A 14,095-nucleotide genomic window follows, 5' to 3' on the forward strand; every position below is an offset into this window, starting at 1 on the left:
TCAGTCCTTCTCAGGTGGACAGGGCCATTTCAACGTGGCCAGGCTGCCATTCCACAGGACTCTTTTCATGACTATAGCAGAGGAAGAGGTAAACCTACTTCATCCTCATGACATTCACCACTTGCAACAGATCAAGTTGAAACAAGTTGCTAAAACCCTTTGTTCAGAGTGAACAGAAGTAAAAAATATAACCTTACCAGGGAAACAAGTTAACCCTGTCAGTAAACAGATATAAGCAGTTTATATTTATTATTTGTAAAACCAATAGCTCACACAAATTGAACTCAGCACTTGAATTGTAGCAAATAATAATAATGTTGCCAGTCCATGAAAAAATATGCCCCAAGAAAACTGCAGAACAGGCAATCTATCACAGTATAGATATAAGAACCGTAGAAAAAGAAAATGAGAAAAAACCCTGCAGAAAAGATGTTGAGAAAAGATAAGTATGAGAATGTTAGCTACACTAACACTGCAGTATAATCTCCATAACAGGATAGGATAGAAAAAATAAAAAATAAAGTTCCATAAATGAGTACAAACTTAAATGGAAAAAAAGAGAGAGCAATAACAACAATTAGTTTTTAAAGATGCAGTGAAAAATTCTCTCACAAAAAAAACCGCAAAACAGAATGGCCATTCAGAAAATTAATAATCCAGCAGCAAACAAAAAGAATGAAAGAAGAACCGCAGTACCTGTCGTGGTCGCCCTGACTTAGTCTAGCGGGTTTTTTTAATGCATGTAACTTTTTTCTTTTTAGAATTTATTTGCCCTTAACAATGACTGATAAGAGCAATGGACTCAAATGAAACCTAAGCTGTGAACTCTGTCACATGATGAGGGGCTTAACTTCAGGTGATCATATTTCCTGCTAGGAGTACCGCATACACTCAGTGAATGCGACATTGGAAAGCCCTGAGTCCTTTTAAACAAGCCGGGTAGGTGTCTCAGTAATATGCGCGTAACCACAGTGTAAAGTTTTAAATAAATATTTGCATGAGTAAAGTATAACGGGTCATTTTTGCAAAACTATATTATCTGGCCGAAGAGTCAACCTAAACTCGTAACCCCAACTTATAACATTGTTCCTATGGGAAAATGTGCTTTGACTTACGACGCTTCGACTTACAACGTGACTTTCAGGAACCAATTGTGTCGTAAGTGTGAGGACTGCCTGTACTCAGGTCCTCGTCTTCTGTGGTGAAATGCTGCGAAGTTCATTTAATCCATTCCGAGGCAAAACAAAATAGATCATGAATAGAACCTGGAGCTCATACAAAACAGATATAAAATACCATTCCGACACTTGCCACCACCAACAGGAATTGTCTGCACCTTACTTGATTGGTCAAGCCCACAAGGGATTTTCTTACAAGAAGAAATAGGGGCTATGCTCCTTTCCTTTGCCATAGAACAAGTGCTTGCATCTTCTCAAGAGCAGGGCCACTACTTCAGGTATTTATGACTGCCAAAAAGAACAGGAAGCTCAGACCCATTCTCGACCTTGGGTCTAAAAAAGAAATTCTTAAAAAGAAATTCAAGATGGTATCACTGGGCACAGTCACCAAGGCATTTCAACCAGGGGATTGGCTGATATCCATAGACCTCAAAGATGCAATTTTCATATGCCCATTCACAAGGATTACAGGGAATACCTCTGATTTGCCATGATGGGAGGTCAGGATCAATTCAAAGTACTCCCATTTGGAAGATCCACCATGCCTCCGGGGTGTTCACCAAGGTTATGGCTGAAGTGGCTGCACACCTCAGAAGCTTAGGCAACTCACTTGTACCCTATATAGATGGTTGGTTGATATGGGCTCCATCCAAAGAGAGTGCAACAGTACACAGAAACAAAACTATTCACCTATTCCAGGAACTTGATCTCTTGAACTTGAACTTGAGAAAAGTCAGTTCTCATTCCAACACAATCCTTGGTTTTCCTAGGTCCACAGTTCAACACTGTCCTAGGAACAGAGTGTGCCTAACTGAAGAGAGAATAGCTCTCATTTGACATGCAGGTCTTTTCATTGTAGGAGCAAGGTTATCCATAAAATTAATACAGCAATTCTTCGGTCACATAGCAGCAGCAGTCTACCTGGTAAGAGACAAAGACTTACAAAAGTGTCTCCTTTCTTCCTGGAATATAGCCCTTCCAGATTCTCATCCCATAAGGTGGAAGATGGTGGAAATTATCAACTCAAGTAGTAATGGGGCTGAAATTACCAACCCCCAACACTCCACATGTATACTGATGCCTCCCTTCAGAGGAAGGGAACACACTTATCAGAAGCACAGGTTCAAGGAAGTCGGTCACCAAAGCAAAAACAACTACACATAAACCATCTGGAACTTCTAGCTGTCTTCCTGGCTTGAAACACTTCATATCTGTCAATACAAAGAGATGTATTGATTCTTACAGACAGCACCACAGCAGCAAAGTACATAGATCATCAAGGGGTACAAGATCATGGGGCTTATGTCTTCTGTCCATAAAAATTGGGACTGCTGCAGAACCTCAAGACATCACCATCCAGGTGTAGTGAAAGAAGTAAATCTTCATTTTTGATGAACGCTGCAGCTTCCCTCTCTGGATCTGAGGTTCCAATGAAAGAAGATGGTACTTTGCTTGAAGTACGCATTGTATTGTGTCGGCTTGCAATAAACAAATAGTTATTTTCATATGGAGTCACTCCATTGAGAATAGTATGCAAATAAGAGCACTGTATTGTAAAAGTTTATGCAGTTTTGTTTTTTACTGGCAGGTGGCAGCAATCCCTAAAAAATGTGCTTGACAGACCGGGTCATACACACATCTGAGAGTGAAAAATGGATGCCTGTGTATCTACAGAGAATAAAACGAGGAGATTTCTTTGTTTATTTGTTGGTGTTACAGGTTGCAAGGAAGCCTTGCAGCCTTGAAGGTTTGGTACTGGTCAAAATGACCTATTTATATATTGTACCTACACTTCAGATAATAATTCATATAACAGCGCTATACACCCGTGACTGAAACTGGGGAAGATACCGTATATGATGTGATTGAAAATTTGCGACGCAAGTTTTCTGATGTATATGTGTTAGATAAAGATGTTAGCAATGATGAGGGTTTGAAGTGTGTCTGCTCTGAAATTTATCACACAAAAAAAACATTCTAAAAAGTGATATGCCTGCACAAGCATTATAATGTTATTATAATGCTGCCATTGGGGAAATGGCAGCATTTTATTTATACTTATACAATGCTGTCATTGGAAAAAAAAAATTATGTTGTAATCTATATTATAATGCTACAGTTGTAAACACGTTGTTATTTTGTTATTTAAGTTCTGTTGAAATATTGTATCTCTGTTTATCATAATCACAATAAAAACATCTGTATTTATAAATATATAGTAAAAATAGTTTTGAAAACTAAACTATCCAAATTGCTTATTTGTGGGCTAAGAATGAAAATGTTGGTATTAATGTACCTAAGATTCAACAACCAACCAAGAGATTTGTTAAATTAGTCAAACCAAGTAGTACAATACTGTGTCTGTGGAAAGTATCTTCCTGGTCTTTAACGATGGTGATTTTTCAAAGCCAACATCAATTCAACATCAAGTCAGGAAAAACCTGGCTAACCGAGCCAATATACTCAAGTTACATGCCGTAATGCAGTTAATATTGTTGTTTAAGGTAAATAGCTAATTTGAACACATCACACCATATAGTTAAAGCTCCTATTTAGAGCCTACCTACTATGGTGTCTGTTTGTCTTATTTTGAAATATTTAATCTAGTAGTTTTGGAATAATCATGCAGGTCTGCCAACCAAATGCCTACTATTAGCCCTCTAATTTGTCGGTTATGATGCTTACGACTACCTGGTAAATTGTCCCATCTTCAAAACCATGCTGAATATTTTAATGACAGGTATATCGGTTCCACACAGAATATGAACTTCCTACCAGTGAAGGATGGGTTTCTGGAATGGTGACTACAGTCCAAGAGTGGTACCACAACATTTGATGCAGTACAACTGATGCAACATTCTGTGTTTAGAGTAAAGCCTAGAAAACATACAGTACAGTGTTTGCAAACATTTTCCCATTGTTAAGCAGAACATAGAGGCTTCTGCATTGCAATAACAGTGTTTACAGTTTAGACACTGGAGAGAGCCATCAGAGGATGTGTTGGTGCACTGCTTTGTAGAGGAGCGTACAAAAAGCCATTCTGACTTCTCCTTGGTGCTGTCAGAATTATTTAGTAAACCTCACTTAAAACACATGTAGATGCTGCTATCTGCTGCCGCCGTCAATTGTATTTGGTAAACGGCAAGTCATACAATATTGTTACCGCTGCAATACTTTAAATGGCCAACCACTGCCAGATTTTTTTCAACCATGCAAACATTTTAACTGACTGACTGAGTACTGCTACTGGTTGCTATGGTAGCTGCCTCGTCATCTTCTGCTAACATTGGCCTTTTGTTGTACGGAACTGTACCTTCACTTTACGACAAAACATTTCCATTCCCTGGCAAAAAACATGGCTACTTGACCAAAAAAGGATTACATTTACTCACATTTCCATCCTTTTTGTGGCACCAAAAAAGGTGTTTTATATGCAGACATGCAAGTGAGTAGAGAAGTAAGTTCCAGTGACATGCTGGGTTGGGGTCCAATTACTGTATAGCAGCAGGCATTACTGTAGGTACTGTATGCATACAATTTACTAAGATTGTTGAAATGTGTTATTTTCATTATAAAATTCAGCTGCATGATTTTATAAAATATAGTAACAATGTACTTTCCTGTTTAGTGATTGTTTCTATAACCCATTGCCGTGTAATGTGTAGTTACCTGTGAAAATTCCTGCTTGGCCTATTGACACACTAGTTGTTCCTGTACACTGCATTTAGAAACCTGGCAGTGTTTAATTTGCTTCCAGTAAATGATTGAACGTGTTGCATACAGCTGTATTCAATGAAACCAGCTGCATCAAGATTGGAAATACAGTGATTTGCAGAAGTATTCACCCCCTACCAATAATGTCACATTTTTTTGAATTACAAATAATTTATGTACAGTTTTTCAACCAAACTTTTTTTATTCAATGTTGTAGTGGTTAAACTAAACACTGTTATATGAGGAGGAGGTTAAATGTCAACAAAACTTGCAAATAAAATGTACAAAATAAAATTTACTGGTTGCAGCATTCAGCCCCGTAAGTCAGTACTTGGTAGAAGCACCTTTTGCACAAATTACTTCTATGAGTCTTTTTGGATAGGTCTTTAATAGCTTTGCACAGTAGGGTGGTGAAGTTTTTGCCCATTCTTCACGGGAAAATTGCTCCAGTTCTGATACATTTGTTGGGGATCATCGATGGACTGCTATCTTCAAGTGTTGCCGTAAGTTTTCGATTGGATTAAAGTCAGGACTTTGACTGGGCCACTCAGGAACATTAATTATCTTCTTGTTCAGCCACTCCAGTGTGGCTTTGGCTTTGTGCTTCGGATCATTGTCCTGCTGAAATGTGAATTTCCTCCCATTTCAGAGTCTTGCTTGTACTTTGCAACATCCATTCTCACCTCTATCCTGACAATCTTCCCAGTCTTTGCTGAAGAGAAGCATCCCCATAAAATGCTTGACAGTTGGGATGGTGTTGACTGGGTGATGTGCAGTGCTGGGCTTGCGCCAGATGTTACACTTGGAAGTTAGACCGAAAAGTTTTTCTCATCTGACCACAAAACCTTTTTCTACGTCTGCAGGATCATCTACATGCTTTTTCACAAACTCTGGGTGTCTGGGTGGTATGATGCATCTTCCGCTTCTTAATGATGGACTTCACTGTGCTGAGAGGGATAATCAGCGCCTTTGAAATTTTCTTGTACCCTTCTCCTGCTCTGTGCCTCTCTACCACTTTGACCCTGACTTGCTTCTAAGCTCCTTGGTCTTCATGGTTGCTTTGTTGGATCACTATGTGAGTTGCAGCTTGAAAGTCTTTATATTCCTGAGGAAAAGTATCTACAAGTTAAACCACTTTGAGTACACAGAGGCTGAAACCATTTCACTAATTTTGTGACCTTTCAAACAAATCATTGAACCTGAGCTGATTTAGAGCTGCAGTAGCAAATGAGTTGAATACTTATGAAACTGAGATTAATCTGTTTTTCTCTGTAAATCTTACTTATTTATATTCTATATGCATTTTTTAACTTTATCAATGTGGAGTAGTTTGTGTAGATTGTACATGTAAAGTCTAATTTGAAAGCATCGTGGAGTACGCTCAAGTGACAGTAAAATGTGAAAACTTTGCAGAGGGGTGCATACTTCTGCAAACCATTGTATTTCTGTTTTTAGAGTTTTTATTTTGTATGATAAATCACTGATGGTGAGAATAGAATGTTTTTAAAAAGTGGACTTAACAAAAAACTAAATATTGTATAATTTAGCGTTTACTGTTTTTCAGGTAAGCATTTAAATATGTAGGAACATTTGTTGTATAATAGCTCTATAGAAAATGATCAATTTTGAATGTGACGATGCTAAATTGTTCTGCTTTAATAAAGAGTGTGTTTAATTGTGAAATATCCTAAAATACCTATGTTTAGACCATGAAATAAGCCAATTCTTACAGTGAAAAAAAGTACAGCTGTACATAAGACATATGATATTGATTAATATGTTTTTTGAGATGGGTTTGGTGAAGATGTATAGATAATAAATAGTAATAAATTGATTTTAAAATGTTTAACAGCCATTTCAGACAGTACGTCTAATTTAAGTTTCCACTTTGGAAGAAAGACCCTGTGTGTGATTTTTGTCATACTGCCCAGTTTGGGTTATTTTGGTGTGCATTTTAAATATATAGTAGACTGTCTTTCAGCATACCGGTAAAAATAAATACTTTTTTTTTTTTTTTATGTGTGTGTGACTGACATAAAAGGGTACCCTAGGAAACAAGAAAACTGAGTGAATGGGTATTGATGGAGTCAAGTCAGACTTAATCATAGTAAGTCATCATTTCTGCAGGTGTTGAATTTGCAAAAAACATACAAAGAATCAGTTGACAGGAGTGTTTAAGGAGTTTTTAAATTGAAAAGGTAAGGACGTGTGAGGTATGTACACAAATTAAGAAGTCTCCCTGTCTCAGCAGGGAATGAACTACCAGGAATAGCGCAGCAAAGTCCTACATGATTATCTGTAGTCACAAGGTAGGTGAAATTTCTCTATGAAGAGCACTCCTTGCAAATTTGCAATCGGTGGTCTGTACTGTCCAGGATATGGACACAAAATTAGAAATAAATGTATGATCCCCAGCTGAAATTTTGTACAGTTTCTTGGAAACAGTAGCACCCGGCAACGTTGGGTCAGTCATATATTGCCTCTTGTGAACAAAACTCACTTGCAACTTCTGTAACACAGAGTACAATGTCAGCACGGGTTATTTGTGGACCCAGTTACACAACAGTATGTGGTACATTACTGAGCAAAGAAGGGGATGAATATTCTTGTGAATGCTGTGGACCTGAAGTAATTTGAAAACGACTAGCTTGTAATGTTTACTAAATTACAGAGTAATCACCTGGGCCTAGAGCAGTGTGATCTGCCGATGTAATTCACTGCTGTTTTTCAAGCCTTATGACTGTGCAGTGATGCGTTAACTTGCGTCTCGGAGTGAAACTGACAATTCTAATGAACATACAGCGACATTTTTCTGGAGCACAAGAAGCAGCTGTTCTGTACACTGGGTCTCAGCAACCCAGCTGCAACTCAAACATTTGCTAGGAGAACTTGGCTCATGCTTGATCACTTAGGCAAGTATTTAATTGTGCTCAGTGCCAGTTCTGCAGAATGTATGGTGGAGTGCTCCTCGTTGTGAGGGTTGTGGTTTAGGCAGTATCGTCATGAGAAATCCAAGGTACAGTGATTCTTTTTTCTGTGGGCTAGTCTTGAGCCTGAGCATTGTAAAGCTCTATTTAGTTTCGTTCTGACCTTGTTTTTCGGGGGGGGGGGGGGGGGGGGGGTTGTTTTTGTTTTTATAAATGGGGAAACCATTATTTTTTTTATTTTATGAAATAAATGACAAACAAGCCTGAAGTCTATCTGGAGCGACTGTGTGGTTTTGATTAATTGATGTTAAGACTATATGTACACTACATAACTGATCTCGAGAACATTACTTGAAAATGTTCTAATTAATCGAATCTAAAGTGCCCACACTGAAGTACTGTCTCATATTTAGACTGGCTTAATGTGTACAAACAGTATTAAAATAGTTTGCTTATAGTTCCCAGCAGCGTAATGGACAGCAGGACTTAATATGATTGTATCCGACCATGCACTGTATTTAAAAAAAAAAATGTATTATGCCCCGTATTATAAGAGCGTATTGCTAAAACAATATCAAATATATGCAGCGAACACACATGCATATATATATATATATATATATATATATATATATATATATATATATATATATATATATATCAGCTGCAAGATAGACATCAATATGCTTATGTTAGTGCTTTGCAAGAATGCTCTCAAAATGATAGATTGATATTTATGATAATAGCTTACAAAAGTTAGTAAACTGAATGTGAAGGTTGTTGCCAGATAATGCGAAAAAATGTACGCATTTTAGCCTTTGAGGGAACGCTGTGAAAGGGGATATGATGAGGCAGCTTGATACAATACATAACACAAAAATTGTTTAACCCACTCTCAAAATAAAATGTGTGGAATTTTTGCGACTTATTTCTTGGGAATCAACAATACTACTCAATATTCCAATACTTTATTTAGCAAAATAAGTCATACAAGAACAGTACAAATCAGGATGCTATATATGATATAAAGAGATACAAAATAGCAGGACCCTCTTCATATCTCTGTTGTATAATTCTTGCTGGCCACTGATGCCTGAACATCTCCTTACAGTGCTGGCACAGATTGTGCTGGATACAGCAGGCAGTAATAATTTGGGGAACAAGCTTGTGGTTCACTTCAGTACGCTTCAGTAGTATCCGCCCCCTCCTTTTCAATAGCCCAAACGCCTGTTCAACCACCACTCAATAAAGATATAACCCCCCGACAGATTGTGTGCGAAAAGCAGTGTGGGCGACAACTCTAAAACAAAGTATTAAAAAAGCAGGCATGACCGATCAGCAAATCAGAGCTTTATTAACCATTTGCATAAAGAAGTCCTGTCCCCTAGCTGGATTCAAGGTCAAGGTGAAGACCAACTAATGGCATTTCCTCTTTTGTCAATTAGTTGATTTTCAGCTGTTGAGTTACTGTACTACTTTATTGTTTAATCTGTTTAACTGTGTGCTCATTTGAATGCTTCATGTGGTTTACTAAGAATAAAGAAATCAAAGGTTAAGAGCAGTCAGCATTTTTTTTTTTTTTTAAATGGGGCCAAGAGTAAGTTGACATTCTGGTCCCTTAGTGGAGTAATTTACTTTCAGCATATAGTAGGTAGTAATTCTTTAGCAATGTGCATAATAAGAGTCTAGTACAAATGTCAAGGATTTACATGTTTAAGCAAATGCTGTAAACTAGCTAGCTGCTAAATATAAAAACACAAATATTAATGATTTAATAGAACAGAACTTTCTGTGTAACTTATATAAAAAAAGGGTTTGATGAAAATAATTGGCTACAATTGTGAGAAAACTTTCTCAGTCTGTTTTGATGGTCATCTTTTTAGAAATGAATGCTAATTATCTTCAACACAGGCTCATGTTTTCATAGTACCTGTTTTTTACTGCTTTAAATAACAAAAAAAAAAAAACTTTTTGCCTTTCTGTGTAATTTGCAAATGTTTTCCGTAGAACTGTGGGTAATGTATTTGTAAAAAAAAAATGGGAACAGAGATGTATCGCTGTATGGTATATAAACAAACAGCCTCTTCATGTTTCAGAAAATTACACAAAAACAGGAATAGAAGACATTTTTTCTAATACAATGTCGTTATTCTTTCTTTTACAGAATTCAGTCAAAAAGAAAGCGATTTCCGAATATGTGACGAAGCATCATGTAAATTCGGGGGAGTTTGCAAAGAAGAAGGGGGAGACGTGAAATGTGCATGCCAATTCCAGGTATGAAGTGGGGAAGGGGTGGGGTAGGATCACACAAGTGCCAGGATGCAGCTAGGCTATTGAAATACTGAAGGTTGTAAGGGAAGCATTGCAGCATAAGGACATCAATATGCTTCACGTTGTCAGTTTAATATGCTGGTCTTTCACTCTAAGCTGTGTTTCAAGTAGACACCTTGTGTATTGTATAGCAGTGTTTTGGAGTTTCACATACTTAGGTAAAAAGGTTGGTCTCACCTATTTGCAAACCTGAAAAACTCAAGTTGAAATATACCGTATTTGATATTAGATAAGTAATTGGGCATTAAATACCACATTTCAGAAAAATATCTCATAATAAATCCAAAGCATATTTTTATCAAAACTTGAAAAGTGGTTCAAAGCTTTAAATATATATTTTTTTTATGCTCTAGAACAGTGTTGCAAACATCAAACTTAATTTTATCTACAAAAACAGACAGACAGCTCATGAGTTACAGCTTTACAATTAGGGCCCTCATCCTCAGAAACCAAGTGCCAGTACAGGAGTGTCTCTATAGTTTGAATCTTGTTTTCTACATATTTTCAGTTATATTGCCTTTTCGATATTTTTTTCTCAGTGTACAACATTCTTTGGACAGAATAGGGGAAAAACAAAATGTTCTTGAGTAGGAGGTGCACTATTATTCCAGACAATGCATCCCCTTTACCTTTATCTCACATATTAGCTGAGGCTGCAGAATATATATTTTTTTTATTAAGCTGTTGCTCTGGTTGTGGTTTTTCAAGCTTCACATATCCTGTATATATTTATGGTGAGTTGTCTTGTTTTATTCCCACTGTGGGATTCCTTAAGACTCCACAGTCTGACAGTGACACCTCGAGGTAAGTCTGGCATTTACGACACGGCGAGACACGAAACATGCGTCATGTGTGCATACTCGGTTTCCGAACCGCAGTACCTGCCGTGGTTCGCCCTGACTCTATTTGATCTTAAAAACAGTGGCACTGGAACCCTTTTTAAAGTGTGGGTGCTGAAATCCATTGAACAAAACTGTAACCCCTGTATATGATGGAAGCCATGCAAAGCAACCCCTAGTTCCAGCGCCGCTGCTTAACAATGTCTGATAAGAACAATGGACTCAAAATGAAACCTGAGCTATGAACTCTGTCACATGATGAGGAGCTTAACTGAATACACCATTAGAATGCCCAGAGTCTGTACTTTTAAACAAGCCATATAGATGCCTGAGTAATTGCGTGTGTAAAAATCTGTGTGTGTGTGTGTGTGTGTGTGTGTGTGTGTGTGTTTGTCTAATATATATATATATATATATATATATATATATATATATATATATATATATATATATATATATATATATATATATACAGCTCTGGAAAAAATTAAGAGACCACTGCAAAATTATCAGTTTCTCTGGTTTTACTATTTATAGGTATGTGTTTGGGTAAAATGAACATTTTTGTTTTATTCTATAAACTACTGACAACATTTCTCTCAAATTCCAAATAAAAATATTGTCATTTAGAGCATTTATTTGCAGAAAATGACAACTGGTCAAAATAACAAAAAAGATGCAGTGTTGTCAGACCTCGAATAATGCAAAGAAAATAAGTTCATATTCATTTTTAAACAACACAATACTAATGTTTTAACTTAGGAAGAGTTCAGAAATCAATATTTGGTGGAATAACCCTGATTTTCAAGCACAGCTTTCATGCGTCTTGGCATGCTCTCCACCAGTCTTTCACATTGATGTTGGGTGACTTTATGCCACTCCTGGCGCAAAAATTCAAGCAGCTCGGCTTTGTTTGATGGCTTGTGACCATCTATCTTCCTCTTGATCACATTCCAGAGGTTTTCAATGGGGTTCAGGTCTGGAGATTGGGCTGGCCATGACAGGGTCTTGATCTGGTGGTCCTCCATCCACACCTTGATTGACCTGGCTGTGTGGCATGGAGCATTGTCCTGCTGGAAAAACCAATCCTCAGAGTTGGGGAACATTGTCAGAGCAGAAGGAAGCAAGTTTACTTCTAGGACAACCTTGTACTTGACTTGATTCATGCCAAAGCTGCCCAATTCCAGCCTTGCTGAAGCGCCCCCAGATCATCACCGATCCTCCACCACATTTCACAGTGGGTGCGAGACACTGTGGCTTGTATGCCTCTCCAGGTCTCCATCTAACCATTAGACGACCAGGTGCTGGGCAAAGCTGAAAATTGGACTCATCTGGGGGTGCTTCAGCAAGGCTGGAATCGGGCAGATTTGTCTATGTGAAGGGCGCATGAATCAAGCCATGTACAAGGTTGTCCTGGAAGAAAACTTGCTTCCTTCTGCTCTGACAATGTTCCCCAACTCTGAGGATTGGTTTTTCCAGCAGGACAATGCTTCATGCCACACAGCCAGGTCAATCAAGGTGTGGATGGAGGACCACCAGATCAAGACCCTGTCATGGCAAACCCAATCTCCAGACCTGAACCCCATTGAAAACCTCTGGAATGTGATCAAGAGGAAGATGGATGATCACAAGCCATCAAACAAAGCCGAGCTGCTTGAATTTTTGCACCAGGAGTGGCATAAAGTCACCCAACATCAATGTGAAAGACTGGTGGAGAGCATGCCAAGACTCATGAAAGCTGTGCTTGAAAATCAGGGTTATTCCACCAAATATTGATTTCTGAACTCTTCCTAAGTTAAAACATTAGTATTAATTATTAACAATAAGTTTTCTGTTAGTTTTTTCTGTGATTTTATGCAACACGTTTTTGCTAATGAATACAAAGTTTCCCTCATTATTCCATGAGTTTGCTCAGAATTCCATGTGTGCTCTGGTAACCTTCACTCAGGCTGCACACTGTGATCAATAAAGTGTCGACAAGGAAACCACTACATAATCAAAATAAATGAAAAAACATTATTTTATTAGACCAAAGAACAAGCAAATAAAGTGCTCAGTGCAAGTGCAAATGTCTCGGTTGTTTGCCCATCTTCAGTGCTGTGCTAAACAAGTTAGAAACACCTGAGTATTTAAAAGAGTCAGGTGTTCAATTAAAAACAATTAAACAGGTATACAGACCAATTAATACATTAGATCGTATAGACATCAGAGAACATATAATATATACTCTATTGAATAATTACATTAACAGAAAAATATCATATAATAATATAATAATAATAATAATAATAATAATAATAATAATAATAATAATAATAATCAGGATCATAAAAATGTAGCATATTGATAGATTGGTGAGTTTAAGCAAACAGTTATCCAGATTATAGCAATTCATATAAATTTTGAATAAAATTGACACAATTGCATAGCATTAATGTTCGTATTAGAGATAATTGTATAAAAGTGATATATTTATTCTAAAGATAACATGATAAACCTAATTCTTCATTAATTTGTTCAGGTTATACTGTTTTGAGATAGAAAATCAATTTTGCTTTACATTGAAGTAATTATTGGTTTCGATCACCCCCTCTACGAGGTTGACTTAATCTTTGTATACCACAGAATTTTAAATCCGAAATGGAGTGATTTTTCTCTGCAAAATGTCTAGCCAAAGGCAAATGTATGTCTTTTCTACGGATGGCACTTTTGTGTTCATTAATGTGAACTCGTAGTTGTCTTTTGGTTTCACATTGCAAGGGCAAGAGATTAAATAAACGACAAAATCAGATGTACAACCATTACTTTGGAATCGTATATTCTTTGTTAGTAACATGACTTGTTAAGGTTTTGGTTTTAATAGCATTCTCACAAGCTGCGCATTTCCGACATGGAAAGAAGCCATTAATTACTGTACCACAGTTAATTTTTAGCTGTATCTCTAAATGAATTAGCATGAACTAAAATATCCTGCATATTTCTACCTCTATAATGTGTAAAGAGGGGCATATCATGAAATATTTTACTGCCAATAGTATCAGTTGATAGAATGTGCCAGTGTTTTCTAATAATGTTTGAAATCTCATAACTGTTTTGAAAAAGTCGT

General features: G+C 37.1%; 1 protein-coding gene across 1 annotated transcript in view; it reads left to right on the forward strand.

Moving 5' to 3' along the window:
• Window positions 1-14,095, forward strand: part of tmeff1a (transmembrane protein with EGF-like and two follistatin-like domains 1a) — a 110,913-nt gene that overhangs the window by 48,279 nt on the left and 48,539 nt on the right. The window contains exon 2 of the mRNA XM_041248034.1: window positions 9,984-10,093. Within this exon, the coding sequence (XP_041103968.1) occupies window positions 9,984-10,093 (110 nt within the window). The remainder of the gene's footprint in view (window positions 1-9,983; window positions 10,094-14,095) is intronic.

Source organism: Polyodon spathula, chromosome 4, assembly GCF_017654505.1.
Source record: "Polyodon spathula isolate WHYD16114869_AA chromosome 4, ASM1765450v1, whole genome shotgun sequence".
Taxonomy (NCBI): domain Eukaryota; kingdom Metazoa; phylum Chordata; class Actinopteri; order Acipenseriformes; family Polyodontidae; genus Polyodon; species Polyodon spathula.